This window comes from Desmodus rotundus, chromosome 3, assembly GCF_022682495.2.
Source record: "Desmodus rotundus isolate HL8 chromosome 3, HLdesRot8A.1, whole genome shotgun sequence".
NCBI classification, from domain to species: Eukaryota; Metazoa; Chordata; class Mammalia; order Chiroptera; family Phyllostomidae; genus Desmodus; species Desmodus rotundus.
This window is the reverse complement of record NC_071389.1, coordinates 13,689,335-13,709,113: the sequence shown is the minus strand read 5'-3', so window position 1 is coordinate 13,709,113 and position 19,779 is coordinate 13,689,335. Positions and strand designations below refer to the sequence as shown.

Sequence of the window (19,779 nt, the reverse complement as noted above, 5' to 3'; positions counted from 1 at the left end):
TGGGTGAGCAGCAAGGCTGGCTACTCCCCGCTGAGAAGCCAGCAAGAGGTGGCGGGGGGGGGGGGGGGGGGGGGGGGGGGGGGGAGCTGCTCCAGCAGCAAGAGGCAGACATCCACCTGCACCCCGAATGGCCGCAGTGACGTCTATCACCCTGAAGGGTCGGGGTAGCACCCTTCTTGTTGAGAAGCAGGCACGTGGGGGCCCGGGACCACTGAGGATTCAGGGCCTGGAGGGTGGAGGGGCAGACGTAGGGTGGGGTCTCAGCAGACCCCAGCCTAGCGGCCATCTGACAGGAAGCACTGAGTGCCAGCCCTGTGGGGCCCCCAGAGCAGTTGCGGGGGGCGCAGGCTGGAGAGACAGAATTAATCTGAAGAGCATCAGGGCAGCTCCCTCCAGAAGGTGACCTTGTGGACTCAGACAGCTGCCACCCGTGCTGGGCATCTCTGGGGCACAGAGGGCGGCAGGCTGGGCCAAGGCTGGCTAGTTCTGGGGAAACCAGCCAAGGCCTTCCCTGTGGCTTGCTCTGCTCCCCCACCCCCTTCCCGGAGAGGCACGCTTTCCTCTAATCCCTTCCCTTTGCATCTCAGGCTCTGGAGAACAAGTGAGTGACGGACAATAGGCTGTTCCATGCTGGATGCTCTGTCGGACCACTGAAGAGCCTGAATGTGTGGCTGGCCACCTGTGACCTGAATCTTGCCCACTGGCCAGTCTCCCATGGACAAAGGAAAAGGTCCTGAGATGAGGCATCCCTGCCCTCCGCTCTTCAGATCCCCTGCCTCCTCCTTCTACATAAAGAACCCTGACTATGTATGAGTAGGAGCCCATTTGCATGGAGGTCAGTTGACCAGGACAAGGTAATCATTCCTGAGGTTTTAACTGGGGGTCTGTGGGTACTTCAGTACCCTCACACTCCCACTATCACAGCTCACCTAATACCGTACCCCTGTCCCCCTGGCCCCCGGTGAGCTGAGGGCACCTGTCAACGCCCTGCTCCTGATGCATCCCGCAGAGGCACCAAAGGCCGAGTTCTGGGCCACTTCGAAATCACTTCTTTCATTGCCTGTGCTTTTGATAAGCAGGAGCCAGAAAGGCCACATGGACTTTAGTGTTCTCCGTGTGTTTCCTTAGCCCTGGCCCTTCTATGACCCTGAGGGTGGAAGGGTGTCCCTTAGAAGAGCATCATGGGTCACTTGACAAGTTCCAAGGGTGCCAGTGTCTCTCTCTCTTGGAACTTACAGAGAACAAGGGTCATTTTATAACTAAAGTGTTTATTTCCATTCAATTCACTAACCAATTGGTCCACTCAGGTGCCTGTGTTTGCTCACAGGAGGGAGACTGTGGCCAGACCCCTCGGCGGATGGGTTTTCCCATAGCCAAGACCTCTCTGATCTGGGCAGAGGTCTGGAGGAGGGGCGGGGGTGGGAGAGCAAGCACACACTTTCTCCCAGGGAGGAAAGGAGCATGCCTGGACGTCTCCGAGGGTGATGCTCTGGAGGCTGGGCTATCACAGTGAATGAGCCGGGCCGGGCCTCTGGTGCAGCCTGGGTTAGGCTCCCCGAGGCGAAACTGGGTTCTGGCCATCGGAGGGCACTCAGGAACCTCAAAGGGGCCTACGTGCCTGGAAAGTACTGGATATACTGGGGCAGAAGGCGAGTGGGCAAGTGGGCGGAGAATTCTGGCTCTGCAGTCTCAGAGCCTACACTTCCTGCTCAATCTGTTGCTTTCAAAACCAGTCCTGGGGGAGGGGATGCTGCTCCACCTTGGCCCCCACCTCTGCCCAAATCTCAGTCTATGAATGGCCCAGATGGCCCCGTGGCAGTTGGCTTTGGTGAGGCCTGGCAGCAGGTGGGAACTCTATTCAGGGAAAGCAGGGGAGGGTGTCAATGAAAACCATATAAAAATCCAGAAATGTGCATATAAAATCTCGCCCTTGGTGTATTGCCTAAGTCAGTAAGCAGAAAGCACCTTCTTCCTGGAGAAGGATCAAGTCCTCAAAAGGTAGGAAATGTCAAAGTGTCACTTCATTGTCATTAAAAAAAAAAAAAACCCAAATCCCAACAAACAAACCCCCAAACCAAATTTGCCCCTGACCAAAATACCCCCAGTCCACGGATCGCTGTAAACAAACCCAGACGCAGGATCAACCCTCCTCAGTGGCAGTCGTAGCTGATGGCAGTCCCTGCAGCGTCAGTCCTCCAGGTGGGGGCTGTCAGGAGCGGGCGCCCCGTGTGCCGGGCCGCCGGCCATGGGCGTGCTGTGGACATGGAGCTGCAGACCTGGGGGGTAGCCAGCCTCGGGAGGGCTGACCTTTCTGGTGTCCCTGTGTTCTCCGTGACCCAGGAAGACAAGAGTCCCTTTTTAGCCCCGTGAGCCAACAGGAGAAACAAGTCTCTTTCGTTGGAGTTTCTAAAATATTCTCCAAAGACAGAAAAATTCTTCTGTTTGCCCAGCGGCAGCGGGAGTGGGTGTTCCCCGAGTGGTTCCCGGTGGCTGCCCGTCTGCTGGACACGCAGCTGTTGGGTGAAGCCTGGAGGGGCAGCCTGGGGGCGGGAGAGCAGGAGGGCCCTTGTCTCTCCCCTTCACATTTGTTTTCCTGAAAGTGTTTCTTGGCTCTGGCCAGGTCACCGTCCCAGAGGGAGTTGGAGAGAAACTGCTTCTGGTCTCCAACTGGGCAAGTCACATGGATCTCCCGAGCCCTTTTTTTTGCCCCCAAGAACAGTGATCGCTTTCCTTATGAGAATCCTCTTTAAAAAATATTCCTTGTATTTCCCACCCCCTCCCAGGATCTATTTTCTTTTGCCCCCATTCCCATTTTTTTTCCAGCATCTGAGTTGCCCGTGTTCTTGGTGACGTCTGGTGGCCGGCGTGCTGCTTGGTTCTCCCTGTTGCCGTGGCCTCCTGGCAGGTGGCTGACCCGTCAGTGGACAGAGAACCGGGGCAGGGGCCAGCATGTGGGGTGGAGGGGCGGGGCCTGGAGGAAGAGGTGAGCCGAGGTTGCTGAACGTCAAACCTCCACAGACTGGATCTGGTTCATCTGTGCCCGCATCACCTGGATACTGTTCAGGATTTTTTTCTGGTGGCCAGCCAAGGTGACGCCAACCCGGAGAATGTCCCTTTGGGAGAGAAGCATGTGTGTTAGGGAAATGTGGGGGTGGGGGGGGGCTTTGGGCCAGGTGGAGAACTGCCTGGGCTTCTCCCGGGGTTTCCCGCTAAAGAGAGCGAGGGAAGGGGTGAGGGGCGTGGGGGAGTGGGTGGCCACCGGAGCTGAAGTGCGGGACTGCATGAGGTGGAAGGGGCACGTGGCAGGAGTCCGGGCACCTAGACGCGCTCATCTCCTCTGCGCTGGGGAAGGGGAAGGGAAAGGGGAAGGGAGCCCGCATTTACTGGGCACCCATTCACTCTGCACTTCCTTTGATCTTCCTACAAACCCCCAGGTTACAGAAGGAAATGCAGGGCTGAGGGAGGCTCTGTGAGTGCCCAAGGTCACGTAGCCAGTAGGTGGAAGGCAGACCTGGGTGTTGATCAGAACGTGCTCCAAAGTTGGCCCTCTCACCCCTTGGTCCCCACATGCCTGCTGGGCCATGGTCTATTTTTCACTCTCCAGAGCCCCTGGCTCAGTAGGGTAGGTGGAGGCAGCTGGGCACTTACTCCATCATCATCTGCGACACGACATCAAAGGAGGTGAAGCCGGCATTGGCGAAGCTCTCCTTGTACTGCCCCATCTTGATGGCCTCCAGCCACTCGTCCACTGTGTTAAAGCTGGTGTAGTCGGGGACTGTGCGGTCCAGCAGCGGCAGGTTGATTCTAGGGGTGGGGTGGGCAATAGGGACAGTTGGCAGGGCACGGGCTGGCCTGGGGGTGGGGGTGAGCATGAGGACGGGCTGCAGGCGTGCCCTCACGTGTGCATCCATCAGTGTGAGCTCGGTGAGTGTGTGTGTGTGCATGTATTTCCGTGTGGGTAGGCGTCAGTTTGGACCCGCACAAATGTGCACACATTGCGTGTATGAGAAAGTGGGGCGGCCTGGAAAGTCTGGGGAAGTCTCTGCAGGGTCTGCTGCGAGGCTCACCCTTGGGTGAGGCGGGGCACATTTCTAATTCAGCAGGAGGGCTCAGCTGGACTCATTGCTGATGATTCCCTGTCTCCGCCCCCAGTGCCACTGTCCAACCTTGTCCACCCTGGTTGTGCTGTAGGAAGCTGACCTTGTGAACCCCATCTCCAAAGTCCAGGCAGAGCTGCTTCATTAATGGGAACGACTTCCTGTCTGGCTCTGAGAGAAATGACCCTCAGGAGGCTAAAAGCTCACAGTATTTATATCTGGAGAGTCAGGAGCTGCTGACTCAGGGTCAAGGGGAGAAGCCACTCAGACACGAAGATCTGTTGGCCACAAGGACCTGGCAGGTGAAGGGCTTGGGCCCCAAAAGTCTCTGGACACAGCTAGCCCTGGACCCTGAGGGCACCTGCCCCTCAGAATCCCTGTGTGACTGAGGGTCCCGGAAGGTGCAGGGTCATGAGTGGGGCTGTGACAGCGCCCAAGCAAGGCGGTGGTGGCTACAGGCTGATGGAGCCCGCTGTGGGGGCTCACGTGTGTGTGGTAAGTGTGCGCTGCTGAGTGTGTACGCGTTCGGGTGCCTATGGATGTATGTAGGTGTGAGTCTGAGAATGGGTGTGCATCCATGTGTGACTGTGTGTGTGAAGGAGAACACAAGCACAAGCATTTGTGCCTATGTTCATGCGAATGATTAGAGCTATGTCCTCGTGTGTGCACACGTGTAGGACTATGTTCTTGTGTGCATGGCTATGTTCTCATGTGTGCATGTGTGTAGGACTATGTTCTTGTGTGCATGGCTGTGTTCTCGTGTGCATGTTTGTAGGACTGTGTTCTTGTAGGGGGGGGCTGTGTCAAGGAGGATGTGAACGCAAGTCAGAGAGTAAGGTCTGAGCGTGCGGGTAGTTAGGGAAGCAACTTAGTGATGAGGAAATCTATTCACCAACCAAGCTAACTTTCCATCAATCTTTCCGATCTGACCATGCTTTAAAAGTGCTTCCTCTCCCATCCAGCATGCACTGCATCCTGAAGGCCTCTGTACCCCAAGGCAGCACAGACGCCCACAAACTATCTTTCCCCATCCCTGTTTAGGCAGAGCGCCTGCCTGAAGCAGGGGAGCTGGGGTGGGAGGGCATGTGGAGAGGGTGAGGGCCAGCTGCGGCAGGGCCACCCAGAGACGGGGCGGGGCCGGGCCATACCCGGAGGAGAGGGGCGCCATGGCTTTGAGGCTGTTGGGGTTGCGGATCATCTTGTCCAGCGTGTTGACGATCTGACCAAACTTGGGCCGGTGGTTGCGGTCCTTCTGCCAGCAGTCCAGCATGAGCTGGTGCAGGGCGCTCGGGCAGTCCATGGGCGGTGGCAGCCGGTAGTCCTGCTCTACAGCATTGATTACCTGGGGACAACACAGGGGCTGAGTGGGGCTTGGCGGGCGGGCAAGAGCCCCTGCCCTCTGGCCTGGCCTACGGTGCCCCCAGTGCATTTCAGAAACTCCTCTTTGGTTGCCCTCCACCTCTTCCAGGCAGCCCCAGGGATGGACCTCACCTGCGTGCCCACCAGGTCCAACTTCAGTCTGACCTGGCAGCTGGCTGCTTGCCTCCCCCTGCCCCAGTCTTGGGACAGGAGAACTCCAGAACCCTGAAATGGCCCCTTAGGACCCACCCTCCCTCCCGTCTCTGAGTCCCTCTTGGCTTTGACGGCTCTGAGGGCTCCTCCTCCTGGCCCTTGACCCCAGAGTGGCCACACTCTTGATTTCCGGGCCATTTATGCTCCGTGTGAGACACCTTCCTTGTCAGGCCTCACAGCACAGCCTTGGACCCCCTTCCCCACCACCCCCGCCTGGCTGCTCTGCCAGGGAAAGGAGCTCAGACACCTCTCCAGCCTGTCCTGCCACCAGGGCCAGTCTCATCTTCCAGCTTGATGGCGGTGGGCAGCAGGGGGGAGGGTGGTGTCACCCTACCTGCTCAAGAAGCTTCTTCAAGTCCTCCTTGTTCTGCATCGTTGCAGAGTGAAATTCTTCGAGTTGGCTTTCAAACACCCCGTTATCGAACCTCACCAACCTTTCCGACTAGCTCTCCTCTCCACTGCTCCACACCACAGCCCCTCGTCATCACCCTCTGGGCCTCTGCTCAGGCCGCTCTCTCCACGGTCCCTCCCATCCGCAAGTCCCACTACTGTTTGAGTGCCCCTGCCCCGCGAGACTTCCTGGCTGCTCTTGCCCACACTGCTCTTGCCTCTACACCTGCCTTCTCCAGTTTAGCATCTGATTGTAACATTCCTGGTAACTTCATCTGGTTCTCGGAATAATTGTGCTGTCCCCAAATTAAACACCTGAGGGGCAGACACAGTCTCACTCAGGGCTGGCCACAAGGTGAATACATCCTAGATGGTGGACCTTTCCTACTCCTGGCCCCCTGGAGCGTCCAGGGTCCTGTGCAGATGTCTGAATCAGCCATTATTGGGCTGGGCACCGCCCTCGCCCAGGATCGGAGCCCTTGCTCCCACTCTCTGGGAGATCAGCAAAAGGCCAGGATGCTAGATATTCCGCGACTGGCTGGTCAGACAGGCTCTCTCTCGGAGACTTACGTCCTGGTTGGTCATGTCCCAGTAGGGCCGCTCCCCGTAGGACATCACCTCCCACATGACGATACCATAGCTCCACACGTCACTGGCCGAGGTGAACTTCCGGTACTGGATGGCTTCTGGGGCCGTCCAGCGGATGGGGATCTTCCCACCCTGTGCAACAGAATGAAGAGGGCTGATGGGTGGGAGGCTGACCAGTCTGGCCTCGGCTCTCAACATGCCCCCCCCGCCCCATGCCCTGTGCTGCAGCAGTCTTATGAAGCATCTTACTGTTCCCCAAACTCACCGTACTGCTTCAGACCGCCGGGGATTGGCACGTGCCTTTCCTCTGCACGGAGTGCCTTTTCCCACTCTGACATCTGGAAACCTCCTTCTCATCCTCTAAGTCCCTCTGAAAGTCTTTCCTTCAGTCCCAAAGAGTTGGGCACCCTGTTTAATCCTACAACTGGACTCCGCATCTCTCCATCAAGCAGGCACACAGAACAGTAGGCAGATCATTTGCTCCTCGCCTGGCTCCGATTGTACCATCTCCGAGCTCTTTGAGGGCGGGGACTGTGTCCTATTCCTTTCTGCTTAAAACCCTTCAACAACCCTAACTGCTTTCAGCAGAGACTCGTGAGTGTGGGCATTTAGGAGCTCCAAGATCTGGCCACGCACTCTTGCTCGCCACCTTTCCCCTCACATTCCAGTGTCACTTTGCCATGAAAACATGGCATCTGACAAACTTTTCCTGGCCCTTCAGCTTTCGGCTCAGGTATCATCATCCCTTCCAGCAAGCCATCCTCTGCCTCCCAGAGCTGGTGTCCTGGCCAGTCTAGCCCTGTCACTCCGTGTTGCTCTGTACACGTGTCCCCCCCAGCCTGTGAGCTTCAAGAGGGCAGGAACCATGTTTCTGTCCCTGTATCTCCAGGGCCCAGCACAGAGCTGGCATGAGCCGCTGCCCATGAACATGCACTGCAGGGAGAGATGGGTGTGTATGCCCTCTCTTGTGACACTGTCTCCAATGTTTTCTGCCCCCATCTTACCAGGGCGCTGGTGTAGGTGGGGTCTGAGGTATCATCCTCCAGAAAGCGCGAGAGGCCGAAGTCAGACACCTTGCAGACCAGGTTGCTGTTGACGAGGATGTTGCGGGCAGCCAGGTCGCGGTGGACGTAGTTCATGTCTGCCAGGTACTTCATGCCGGCCGCAATGCCCCGTAGCATGCCCACCAGCTGGATGACTGTGAACTGCCCATCGTTTTGCTTCGGGGGGAGTGGAGAAAATGCAGAGTAAATGGAAGGGTATGAGCTGGACTCTGGGTCATCTTCACAATCAGAAGCCAGGACCCTGCCACCCTGGCCTAGGCTCTGTGTGGGAAGGACTCAGATGCTTGGGGACCTCAGGCCCAGGAGAGGCCGGTTTCAGGGTTGCAGAGAGAATGCAGACTGTGCGGCAGACACAGCTGGTTTGAATCTGGCGCTATCCCCTGCTGGCTATGCAACCTTGGACAAGTGTCCTAACCTCTCTGAGTCTCAGTTTCCTCCTCTTTGTGTTGAATGGGGATAAGTGACATACACCCCCCCAGCGCTGCCTGTGCTAAAGAAGAGGGTGCATGGAAGGGGCCTGACACCTATTAGGTGCTTGAAAAATATTTGCTAAATGGCGGCTGGTCCAATGGCATGCTTCCGACTCCTCATCAGCACTCTCTGTCTGTCTGGTTGGCTGTGACCCCCTCGGAGCCTGAAACACTCCTGTTGGCCGTGTGCTCTGAACTTCTCCCCCTGGCCTGTAGTGCTTTGGGAGAATCCAAAATCCAGTGAAAAATCTGGACTGGGGGTCAAGAGACCTGGCTTTCACTTTGACCCTCTGGATGACCCTGGTCAAACTCTACCTTTCTTTGAGCCTCAGTTTTCTCTTACGCATAATGAGAAGGCTATCTAAGAGCACAGATGGCAACAGATTTCGGGTTGTATGCCAACTCTGATCAACTGGTTATGGTTTCCTGGACTGAGAAGGATTCTGACATTTGCTTTGGGTGTGGTTGGAAAGACTTCTGGGATTGATTAGCAATGCCTGCCGTGGGTAAGGGAATGGAAAGTGGCAGCATGCCAGCCATTCCCGATCTAGATGTTCTCCCAGACCCTTCCAGGTTCTAACAGTAGGAAGCTATGTCCACCACTCCTCTTCCTGCCCTGCTCGTGGTCCCTGACACTCTTGGCTTCCCCTACCCGGAGAAAGGAGTCCAGCGAGCCATTCTCCATGAACTCAGTGATGATCATCACGGGCGTGCTCTTAGTGACAACACCCTCCAGGTGAATGACGTTGGGGTGGTCGAACTGGCCCATGATGGAGGCCTCGCTTAGGAAGTCCCGGCGCTGCTTCTCGGTGTAGCCCGACTTGAGCGTCTTGATGGCCACAAAGATCTCTCTCTTGCCTGGCAGTTTCAGGTGGCCACTGCATACCTCACCAAACTCCCCTGGACAGACACACCAAGAGAGGCAAGACGTCACTTGCCAGGGGGAAATGTCACCTCCCTGTTCCCTATAACCTCCACCCCTGTGGCCTCCTCAATGGCCAACTACATCCTCTCGGGCGCAGAACCCCTTTGTAGAATATAGGGGCCCAAGAAAGCCCCAGCCATCTTTGAGAGTGGGAGTAAAGTCTTCATGGCTGCCCCGAGGTGTTTGGATGGGCATGGGGTGAGGATGGAGGGGGACCTGGAGAGAGGGAGGGAGGGACATGGGATGAATGGTGGGAAGGGCAGAGCACTGGGCACTGAGTCCAGAGAACTGGCTCCAGACCTAGCTCGATGTCTGATGTGAGGTGCCAGCTACTCCCCAGTCCTGTGCCTCAGTTTCCCTATATGTTGATGGGGTGCTTCTACTGGGTGACCTTTGAGGGCCTTTTCCACCCTGGGCATTCTGAGCCTTCAGGCCCTGGAGTGTTCTCTGAGGCTCCTGGCCCTCATCCTACCCTCTGTCCCAGCAGTGTACATTGCGGTGGTCACCCCACCCCCGGCCGAGGCCATGGTACCTGGGGGGGCACCAGCCACCTACCTGCTCCGATCACCTGCTCAATTTTGACACAGGAGATGTCAATTTCCTTGGCAAACTCCCGCACTGCATCATTGGGGTCCTCGTAGGTGAAAGGGTCAATGTAGATCTTCATGCCTGGGGTCACTGGGGGACAAGACCAGGCTTGGTCACGGGCACGGACTCAGGACGGGGACAAGTGGAAAGGCGAGAGCCAGTCCATGTATGGGGGGGAATATACTCCCAGGGCCCCTCGAAGAACTGGGCAACCCCCTGCAGGTCACTTGACCTCTCTGGGCCTCAGTGAGCACATGAGTGCTGAGCAGAAGGGGGAGGGGGACAGACTGCTCAGCAGGGATGGCAAATAGGTTCCAGCTTCTGTTCCAAAAACTGGACAAATAATGAATTCCTGGAGCTGCTAAAAGACTATCAGGATTGATTAGCAATGTCTGTTATGGGCGTGGGCTTAAAAGGAAAAGAAGGATGGATACGTTTGTCACTCTTGTGATAGAGAATCAGGGGGGCCAAAGTAAAGGAAAAGGAAGTCAAGAAGGAAAGGAGAGAATTATAACAAAAGTATAGAAAGAGCAGACAACAGACCATGTCCTTGGACCTCTGCTAAGGAAGTCTCCATATATTTCAAGGCCTAATTCAAGCCTCCTCTCCCCTCAGGAGACTTTGGCTGCCTCGGCCCTCCCAGGCAGCCCCAGAGCCTGGAGGGCTGCCTCACCGGCATCTGAGTACCCATGGCTCCTGGGACCACCACCTGGGACCCCCACTGGCCAAGTCTTAAGTCTTTATGGATCTCAAATTCCCCGTTGATCGGCGTTAGGCAGGACATGGATATATGAACTCCTGGTCTGGTGCGAATTTTTGCTTTTTGACACAGAGGAAGGAAGGAGGTGACCTGGATATGAAAGACCCAACTCTGACCCCAGCATGGAGTCCACAAAAGCTCTGAAAGAAGGAAAAGATGGTCCAACCCTCATTGCCCTTACCAGATAACTGGTTGGTCTTCCGCCGCCCAGACCACCTGGCTCTCTGCCAGCCTAGGCCTCCCTCTCGCTTCCCCAGCTCCCTGCCTGCTCTTTCCCATCACTCCAGGAGCTTTTGGCAACAGCTCTAGGAGTTGGGAGCCGGAGTCCCTGGGCCATAGCCAGGCTTGGCTGGTTGATGAGTGGGGCCATCCACCCTGCTCAGCTGTGTGACCTTGGACGTGTTAGTCGACAGCTCAGCCTCTGTTTCAGTCATTCCAGGAATCTAGGAGGTGGAACCTCTAAAGAGGGATTGAAAAAGTGGCCCACTGTCTGTTTTGTAACAATGTTTTATAAATAAAGTTTTATTGGAACACAGCCACACACACTCCTTTGCCTGTGGCTGCTTTTATACCACAGTGACTGAGTTAAGTAGTTAAAACAGAGACCATATGGCTTGAAAGCCTAAAGTATTTACTATGGGGCCCTCTATGGAAAAATTTCCCAATTGATGTTCTTATACACATGAGCTTCATTTTGGATTATTTGCCTGTCTAGCCCCTTAGGTCAGGGTTTCTTCATTCGAGTCTGGGAACCACTTGGCAGTCCCTGGGGGGTGGGGTTTGGGATGGGACAGGGGGTAGAGTCCGGTAACCTCCTCTAATGGGTTGCATTTATTATTATTGCCTTTTTGAATCAGAAAAGTAATTAATGTTCCTTTAGCCTGAACATTCTGGAAATAAATATTATTGAAAATAAGTTTTCCAAAATCTACCCCTGAGTATAGATTTTTCTGGATTCTCCTATCTTGTAATTTTATATACACACATATCCAGACTTTTGTTTCTCTGGCCACAGGATCCTAAACTTTTAGCATTCTCAGTGGAGCCTAAGACACCCTCCTCCCAAAGAGGTTAAGAACCACTGTCCTAGACCGTGGCAGCCTGGGGGAGGGGGTGGGCCCGTGAGCTCATGCCTCCCTCCCAGGCGCACTGTAAAGGGCTGTGCGCGCAACAGACACCGGATGTGTGTGGCGCTGAGCAGACTCCGGATGACAGAGATAGAAGCACAGCACGTACTGCCGCGTACTGAGCCCTGTGTCTGTGCCCGACACTGTGCCGGCCTCCGGACGTGGCTTATCTCTCTCCTCTGCCCGACAACTCTGGGAGGAAGGGATCATTATTCTCATTTCACACCTGAGGAAAGTGCAGCTCAGGGAGGCAAGTCGTCTGCCCAAGGCCACACAACTAGCAAATGGCACAGCCAGGATTTGAACCTGGTCTGTCAGACTTGAGCCAGGGGCTTGCACTCTGAATCACCATGCTCGCTGCCTCCTGGATGAAATCCATCCAGATCTGGCCTGTGAGTCCTCCTCCTTCCCTGAGTCAGCCCTCCTCGGAGCAGGGACATGGGCTCTCCAGAGATGCTCCCTTTTTTTTGGCTCAGACTCAGTGACTGGCTTGTGTTCTTAGGGACCAATTTTCAGCCTCCTCCCTAACAGAACTGGGGGAAGCCCTCGCTGCCAGGGCAGCTAAGGCAGCTAAGGAGAAGCACAGGGAGGAGCTCAACACCTACATGGGGGCTGCCAACCGATCGGATGCCAGCACCCAGCCTTGACCAGGAGTGCTGTTCAGGAGGGCTCTCTAGCGCACAGGACAGAGGCAAGTGCCTTCACCTGGCATTCTGAGCTGTCAGTGATGGCCCCGCTGACAGCTCCTGGTCCTCTACACGCCAGCAAAAAGGAAGCGTTTACCCAGAGGTCTCAGACACGCCTCATAATTTCTTGCCTCCGTGTTTTTGTTCAGGTGGTTCCTTCCACCTAGAAAACCCTTCTCTTCCTCTTTGTGTCCAGATCAAATGCCACCTCCTCTGTGAAGCCTGCCTGGATGCCTCCGGTGGAAACCCATGCTTTCTCCTCAGGCTCCCGCAGCCCTGTCTCCACACCCTCCTACAGCACTGATGTCTATATGGGGTTTTTTTTTCAACCTTGTATCGGGGCTTCCAGACACATGCCCAGAGCCCTCACCACCCCTTTCTGTTCCAGCGCTTTGAAAAAAAAAACAGAGTCCCGCCCAGACCAGGGCACGAACTTGAGCTTTAAAATGTACTGCTCTGCGAACAAATCCTGGGGTCTATTTTTAAAACAAGCCCCTGCTGCCATCTTTTTGCTGGTTACGGCTCAAGCTCTAAATAGTGATGCTCCAAATGGCTCCAGGTGACAGCGTGTGCGAGCCTACCTAATTCTAGCGCAGTCAGGTGCAGACAGCACAGGGTGGTGAAGAGTGAGCGCCCTGCAGCTAGACTCCCTGGGTTCGCACCCAGTCCTGCCCTGAGCGGCTGTGGGACCCCTCTGTGCCTGTTACTCATACTCACAGTGGGACGTTACCGGGATGAAATGAGTCAATACATGAAAAGCATTAAAATAATTCTTGGCACACGGAACACAGTCCATATGTTCAGCCACATCTACGACCATGATTTCACTGCTTGGGGAACAGGAGGGCGTGATGTAATTTATGACTTTTAAGGTACAGGTGATTTTTATTTCTGTGTAGTTAACTGTGTCTGCCTTTTTCACACGTTCCTTCCATTGCTTCTACGCTTAGAAAGTCCTTTTCCATCCACATGTCAGTTTAAATAGTTACCTGAATTGTCTTCTGGAAATTTTAATGGTTTAATCATTTTTACATTTATGTCTACAATGATTGTGAAGCCCACGCATTTATCTTCGAACTGAGTTTTACCCGGAGGCTTAATACCTAGAATTCCTTGACACTGACCTTTCTTGTACACCCCACTTCCACCCCTGCGGCAAAGTTAGGGGCTCTACCTTCAGCATAGGTCAGAATCCAACCACATCCAACATCTCCACGCTGCCACCCTGGTCTAGCCACCGTCGAATCATCCCTGGGTTACACTAACGGCCACCTCACGGGTCCCCCGCTTCCACCTGCGCCTGGCACGCCTCGGCCTTCTCCATGACAGCCAGGGAAGTCCTGCCAAAACTAACTCAGGGTGTGGCAGTGAGCTCCTCATTTCACTCTGAATAAAAAAAAAAAACCCAAGGCCCTGCTATGAGTGACAAGAATCCATCTGCTGTGGCCCCTCACACTTCCCCCTCCTGCCCTCTCACTCTGCTCCAGTGACACTGGCACCTTGGCTCTTTCCGAAACCTTCCAGACACACTCCAGCCTCAGGGCCACTGCACTGGCTATTCCCTCTGCCCGATGCTTTTCCCTGAGGGGTGGCTACACAGCTTACTGCCCCAGCTCCTCACGCAGCCCTGGCCCCACCACTCTCAATCTGTTACCCTGTTCTATTTGGGCTTTTTTTCAACAGCACTTTCATCTTCTAACATATCACATGCTTTACTCATTAATTACATGTTTGTTTGTTTGTTTCAATTCTCTGTCCCTGACACTAGGATATAAGTTCCATGAGGGCAGGCCATTTCGTTTGCCGTATGTCCCCAGCACCTATAACAGTGCCTGGCATACAGAGCAGACCACAACAAATACGTGACAAATGAATGGATGTGCTGATGGCCCTTCTTACCCAGTGGCCATTGAGGAACCCTATGGTCCCCCACGGAGTGTAGTTGGAGAAGCTGTATATTAGACCCATTGGGATTCCTGTTCTCTGAGTGAGGTGTTAGGACATACCTTCTCCCAACCCCCACGCCACCCCCCATAGATTGTTGGTTTGCCAGGACCAAATGGAGAGGAGTCTACACTCTGCGTTTCTCTCTGCAGGGCCCCTTGGGAGGGGACATCACTCCCAGCCCTGGCCTGAGGTAGGATGGGATGGTGGGGGAATGTGGAGGCCCTGGGTGGGGCGAGTAGTCACCAGAAGCGTTCCCGGGAAGGAATGACAGGGGGCCTCCCACCTCCCTTCTCTCTTGTCTCCCAGGCCAGGGCCCAGGGTCCTCTTCGTCTCGTTCGGGCCATGTGCCTGTTCTTCAAACGTATGTCTAGCGACTACCCTGTGTGGGAAGTGCGCTGGGGCTGGAGGCCGTGGTGAGTGTCAGACACGATTCCGGGTCCCCAGTGCTCCCATTATAACATCGGAGAGGCCAGGGGATGGCCATGACCGTGTAGCTAGGTCAGGGGCACTGTGCAAACACATATGCTAGCCCCAAGGCCCGGGTGGGTGGGGGTCAGGGAAGCCTTCTCTGAGGGGTTTGCATGTGATACGGCCTGAGGGAGAGAAAGAGACACTCAGGTGAAAAGGGGGGGAGCTCAGAAGAGGAACAGCATGTGCAGAGGTTGAGAGGTGATAGTGAACTTGGCACATTCAGGGAATAGCCTGACATCTGGTCTGATTACAGCAAGAAAGAAGGCTGGAGATGCTGCCCGGGACCAGAGAGTGAAGGGCCGAGGGTGCCAGCCCTGCTGGGGCATACGTACTGTGGCCACTGGTGTAGTGCTGCAGCTTGTCCGTGTACTCCGAGTCAGCACGCTCAAACCCCCGTCTTCTGGAACAAGAGCAAAGGGCTGGAGCCACCTGGAGGCGCCCGGGGAGCTGGGAGCCGCAGTAGGTGATAGGGAGAGGGTGGGCAGCTCCTCAAAAACACATCTCAGTCAGAGGCCTCCCTGCCTGCCCCTTGCCTAGCAGCTTCCCCTGTCCTGGCCCCACCTGTCCCTTTCTGCCTCTCCCACTTCAAGTCCAGGCTCACTATTTCCCCTGTCCCTTCTCTAGCCAAGCTCCTTTCAAAGAGCAAAGTCATCTCCTCTGGCTGTGGCCCTGGGCCCCAGAAACCCTGGGGCTTTGGTCCATCTGACCTCGTGACCTAGTCTGTTCTAAAGGGGGGAACTCTTTAAGGAAGAAGAGAGTCTCTTTGCATGTGCCCAGCAGGGGTCAGGGACCCAGGCCCACCTCCTGCCTTTGCACATGCTGTGCCAGCCACTTGGGGTGTCTTCCCCGGCCTCCTCCTGTCTGCGTCCTCTCCATCCTTCCAGCCACCTCAGTCAGGGGGCCTTACCTGAGCTCCACAACCTCCCATCTGATGCTCTGCTTACGGCCCCATTCAAGAAGGGGCCTCAACTAGTGCCAAAGGGGGGCCACCTGCATTCCCTTTCCACCATCCCCTTAGCTCCTAGCACCCTGCAGCCCTCCAGCCCAGTGCTCTGAGACATCCCTCACGCTGAAGTATTAGTGCTTCAATGTGCCACCTCCTTGAAGTGGACTTGTCAAGGGCAACGCCTAACCCGAAGGGATGGGCTGCTACTGGTGGTCATTTAGGTGGTAGGAGGCCACTCGAGGGTGCCCAGGCTGACCCGAGCCTCTCCCTGCCCCCGTAGGGATGGAAAGCCTCCCCAGTTCACAAACGCTGTTCAGGAGTGGCTGAATGGACGCACAGCCAGGCCTGGCGGGGCGGGGGGTGGGGGAGGAGGGGACGACGCCCACCCACCTGTTACACACGATGGCGATGACAACCACGGCAATGAGGAAGACCAGGGCAGCTGCCGAGGAGCCGATGATGAGTGGCAGCTTCTCCTGGATGCTTGTCTGGTACTCGGCTGAGGAGAAAGCACAGCACGGTATTCTCTCCTGGCTCTGGGAGTCCTACGGTCCCATGGCCCTGCGGGGCCTCCTGGGAATCCAGGCTCTATTCCTGCTCCTCAGAGTACCTGTCACATGCTCGGGTGGGGACCTGGCTGTCATTTGCTCACAGGTCACCTTGAACAAGTCTATGGACTGCTCCGGCCCTCAAGTTCTCATCTATAAAATGAGCATGACACCTACATCTCAGTGCTGGTGTGGAAACCAGAAGCAAACATGTGGAGAGGCAGCTATGAGCTCAGACTCTGAGGCCAGACCCCCTGGGTTTGTGCCCGGACAGTGCCACTTGCCCTCTGTGCGAGTGCTGGTAAAGTGCCTTACCGGTACCCCTCTGTGGCCCAGTTTTCTCATCCGCAAACTGGGGAGGATCACGCTTTCCATTTCATAGGTGTAAAGCACTTCATACGTTCCACGTTCGAAGTGTAAACCACTTAGAACAACACAGGGTGGGAGTAAGCAGTCGGTACTAAATCATCACTGAGTGTTTTAAGGGTCGCTCACTGTGCTAACTTTGTTATGTATCTTGTTTGATTCTCGGAACAGCCCAGTGACACATCGCCTGTTACCCCATTTTACGGATGAGGAAGCTGAGACTTACAGAGGTCATGCCTTGCTTGAGGTCACATGGAAAGTGGCCAAAGCCAGCAGTTGAACCCAGGCCTGTTTGACCCAAGGCCGTGGGGCTTAAATGAGATAATGCATGAAATGCACTCAGCCTTGGCCAGGCTCTTGGAAACCACTCAGTACATTCTCAATGCCACCAACAGCATCATTGTACTTCATTTTATTATTAGTCTCATTATGTTTTGTGACCAGACGGGGGACTGGCGAAGCCAGGGACAAGGTCAGTTCTGGGTCCTTAGCACCACATTTGTTGAGTTAATAAAGAGAGGACACCGGGACAGACCGCCAGCGCCCACGTCATTCACACTCATCTAGCATGCAAGACGGCTTACTGAGGTGAAAAATGCTGGCTGTGAGGGAGGGGGATTTTACAGAGGAAGAGATGCTAGAAGAGATGGCGGCCGTTGTGAGGGAGGATTATGGTAATAAGGTACAGGCCCAGGGGCCTCTGAAATGTCCCACTAGGCCAAAGCCAAGGCCCACACCCAGGGACTGAAGCTGATGCCAAGAAGGGATGCTGGAGCCTGATCCAGGAGCTTGGCTGGTTGGTGGAAGGGCCCCCAGACTCACAGAAATGACAACTATAACCTTACCTACTCTTTGGTGAGCGTTATCTAGGCGTGAGACCCAGGGCCAACCCTGTGCAAGGTCCTGTACATTTAGCCCCATCCTGATACTAGTTTGATGATGATGATGATGAGATAGTTGTTACCATCCCCATTTATAGATGAGACAACTGAGGCTCAGGGAGGTAAAGCAAGTCACTCAGTTAGGGCTGAATCTCTGCTGTAATTTCCATCTGTCAGGCATCAGAGCCCACACTCTCTAACTACGCTGCCCCTAAAGATTGTTAGAGCAGGAAGGGTATCTAGAGACCGTGTGGTCCCAGAGCGGGAGGCACACAACACGTGGGCTGCAAGCTCCCATTCCTGCCCGGGGCAGACATGACTGACCCACCCCGGCACTTCTTCCTGCTGAACTCAGATGTGGCTTCAGAATTATTCTCAATCCAACTGCAAGTCACTGAAGTGGTGCTTGGATAGAATAATTTTGCACTCTCAGATTGAATAGGGTGCTTTCATTTTATAGATGAGAAAAATGTGGACCAGGGAATGGGTGTGCTTTGCTCAGGTGACTCTGCAAGTTCAGGCTGAGATCCCAGGAGTTGTGGGCAAGGAAGTAGCCCGGCTCACATGATGGTAGCGGTGTATCCTTTCCAGGCCCCTGAAACAGTGCCTCTGTACATGGCCATGCAGTTTGTCCAGTGCACAAAGTGTCCCAGCCAGGGGCAGAGGAGGGCTAACAGTAAGTAGCAAGGGTGCATTTTCTAATTTGCACAAAGGCACGTTGTAGGAATGGTGGCCCTAGAGTTTGTTCTCGGTGGAAGTGGCGCCCTCTCCTGCCCTCTGGACGCCTCTTACCTTCTGTCATGGTCTGGAAGTACATCTTGCCGCTGTAGCGCCCGTAGCCCGCCACGGTGCGTGCCCGCACCTGGAAGACATAGATGGCGCCGGCTTTGAGGCCCTGCACAGTGACCGTGTTGGTGGGGCTTTTTATGGCTGTGGCGTTGTACTCACTGAGCTCCTGCCGAGGAACAGAGAAGACAGTTAGCGAGACTGTTGCCCACAGTGGGTCTAGAGCCCACTGACCGCTCCTGCCACTTGGGGTGGGTCTGGCCACCCCAATCCTTCGCTCCCTCCCAGTAACAGAATCACACAACCGCAGCTTTTGCATGTGGCTTTGCCACGCTGCCCACAAAAGAAGGCAGAGTGTATTTCTCCTCCTCATGGATGCTGAGTTTGTCCACATGACGTGCTTTGGCCATTGGAATATTCTAGAAGAGATGATGCAAGCCGGGGCTTTACATGTGCTTATTGTTTTGCCTCGAACTCTTGTTATTCTGCTGTCTGCCATGAGGGGGGCCGTTAACCTGGGTAACAGCTGGTTCCAGAATGAGAAACGCGGAAAAGGCCTTGATCTAACTCCTCGGATGAAACAGGGCCACCTCAGCTGACCCACAGACCCAAACCAATGAGCAAGAAATGCAGCCGCTTGTTGTTGGTCATTGGATCTGGGGGGTTGCATCACCTCGATGACAGCTAATACACCTATGCAGAGTGGTCACTACGTGCAGACCCCAGGATCTAGACTGTGAGCTCTTGCTGGCAGCAGGGAGGAGGCCCACATTGCTCACTTCCGCACCCCTCTCCCTGCCCCATGCCTTAATGGATTGAGTGGAAGGATCCCCATCCAGCCTTAGCACACTTGAGTCAGGCGAGAAAGCGAAAATTATGCTCAAGGTCAGCTGAACTGCCTTAGGACTCAAAACCATGCAGGGGCCACCTCTCAGGTTCATGTGTTTGGGCACCTAGGACCCACTGTTCCCTCCTTTCGGAGATGCAGAACGCTAGTTCTGACTTCCTGAGCACTGCCGGGGTGACCCAAGGAGCCTGGGACAGGACAAAGAGCCAGCTGCTGCAGCTGGGGCGGAGATGTGGTTGAATTGGATGCAAATGAGTACCAGCCCCGCCGATGCTCATTCAGGCATCTGTCAGCTGCCCAGCTAACCTGCCCCAAATACCCTCTTTGCATTAGGCCCTGGGCTGGGCACGGGGGACCCACAGAGGTTAAGCACAGGCCCTGGCCTTGGAGAGCCCAGTTCAGAAAGCAAACAGTGTGGAGATCTTAACCCTTTGAGGATCCAGGACCCCTCTGAGAAGCTAATGAAATGCTATGAACCTTTAAGCAGAAAAACACACACCTGATTGTACATGCCAATCATGTACATGTCAGGGATGCACAGAGCCCTTGAACACTCTCCCGAGACAATGAACTTCAAGGTGAGCAATGTGATTACAGACAGTAATTGGAACTACAGTGCTATTACAGTGCAGAGGCTAAGATCAGGAACTGGAGCCAGACTTCCTGGGTTCACATCCTTATTCTACGGCTGATTACCTTTGTGGCCTCGGGTTAAGCTCC

General features: G+C 55.0%; 1 protein-coding gene across 4 annotated transcripts in view; it reads right to left on the bottom strand.

Moving 5' to 3' along the window:
• Positions 1–1,917: 1,917 nt before the first annotated feature.
• EPHB2 (EPH receptor B2) overlaps positions 1,918–19,779 on the bottom strand; it is a 170,142-nt gene continuing 152,280 nt past the window's right edge. For 2 of the 4 annotated variants that reach the window (XM_053920924.1, XM_053920927.1), the window contains exons 7-16: positions 18,219–18,381; positions 16,022–16,130; positions 15,018–15,085; positions 9,662–9,784; positions 8,834–9,081; positions 7,652–7,867; positions 6,630–6,779; positions 5,246–5,439; positions 3,649–3,804; positions 1,918–3,113 (exon numbers count right to left, since the gene is read on the bottom strand). In XM_053920924.1, the coding sequence (XP_053776899.1) occupies positions 3,005–3,113; positions 3,649–3,804; positions 5,246–5,439; positions 6,630–6,779; positions 7,652–7,867; positions 8,834–9,081; positions 9,662–9,784; positions 15,018–15,085; positions 16,022–16,130; positions 18,219–18,381 (1,536 nt within the window). In that variant the 3' untranslated portion in view covers positions 1,918–3,004. The remainder of the gene's footprint in view (positions 3,114–3,648; positions 3,805–5,245; positions 5,440–6,629; positions 6,780–7,651; positions 7,868–8,833; positions 9,082–9,661; positions 9,785–15,017; positions 15,086–16,021; positions 16,131–18,218; positions 18,382–19,779) is intronic. The other 2 variants (XM_053920925.2, XM_053920926.2) reach the window with 2 other exon arrangements.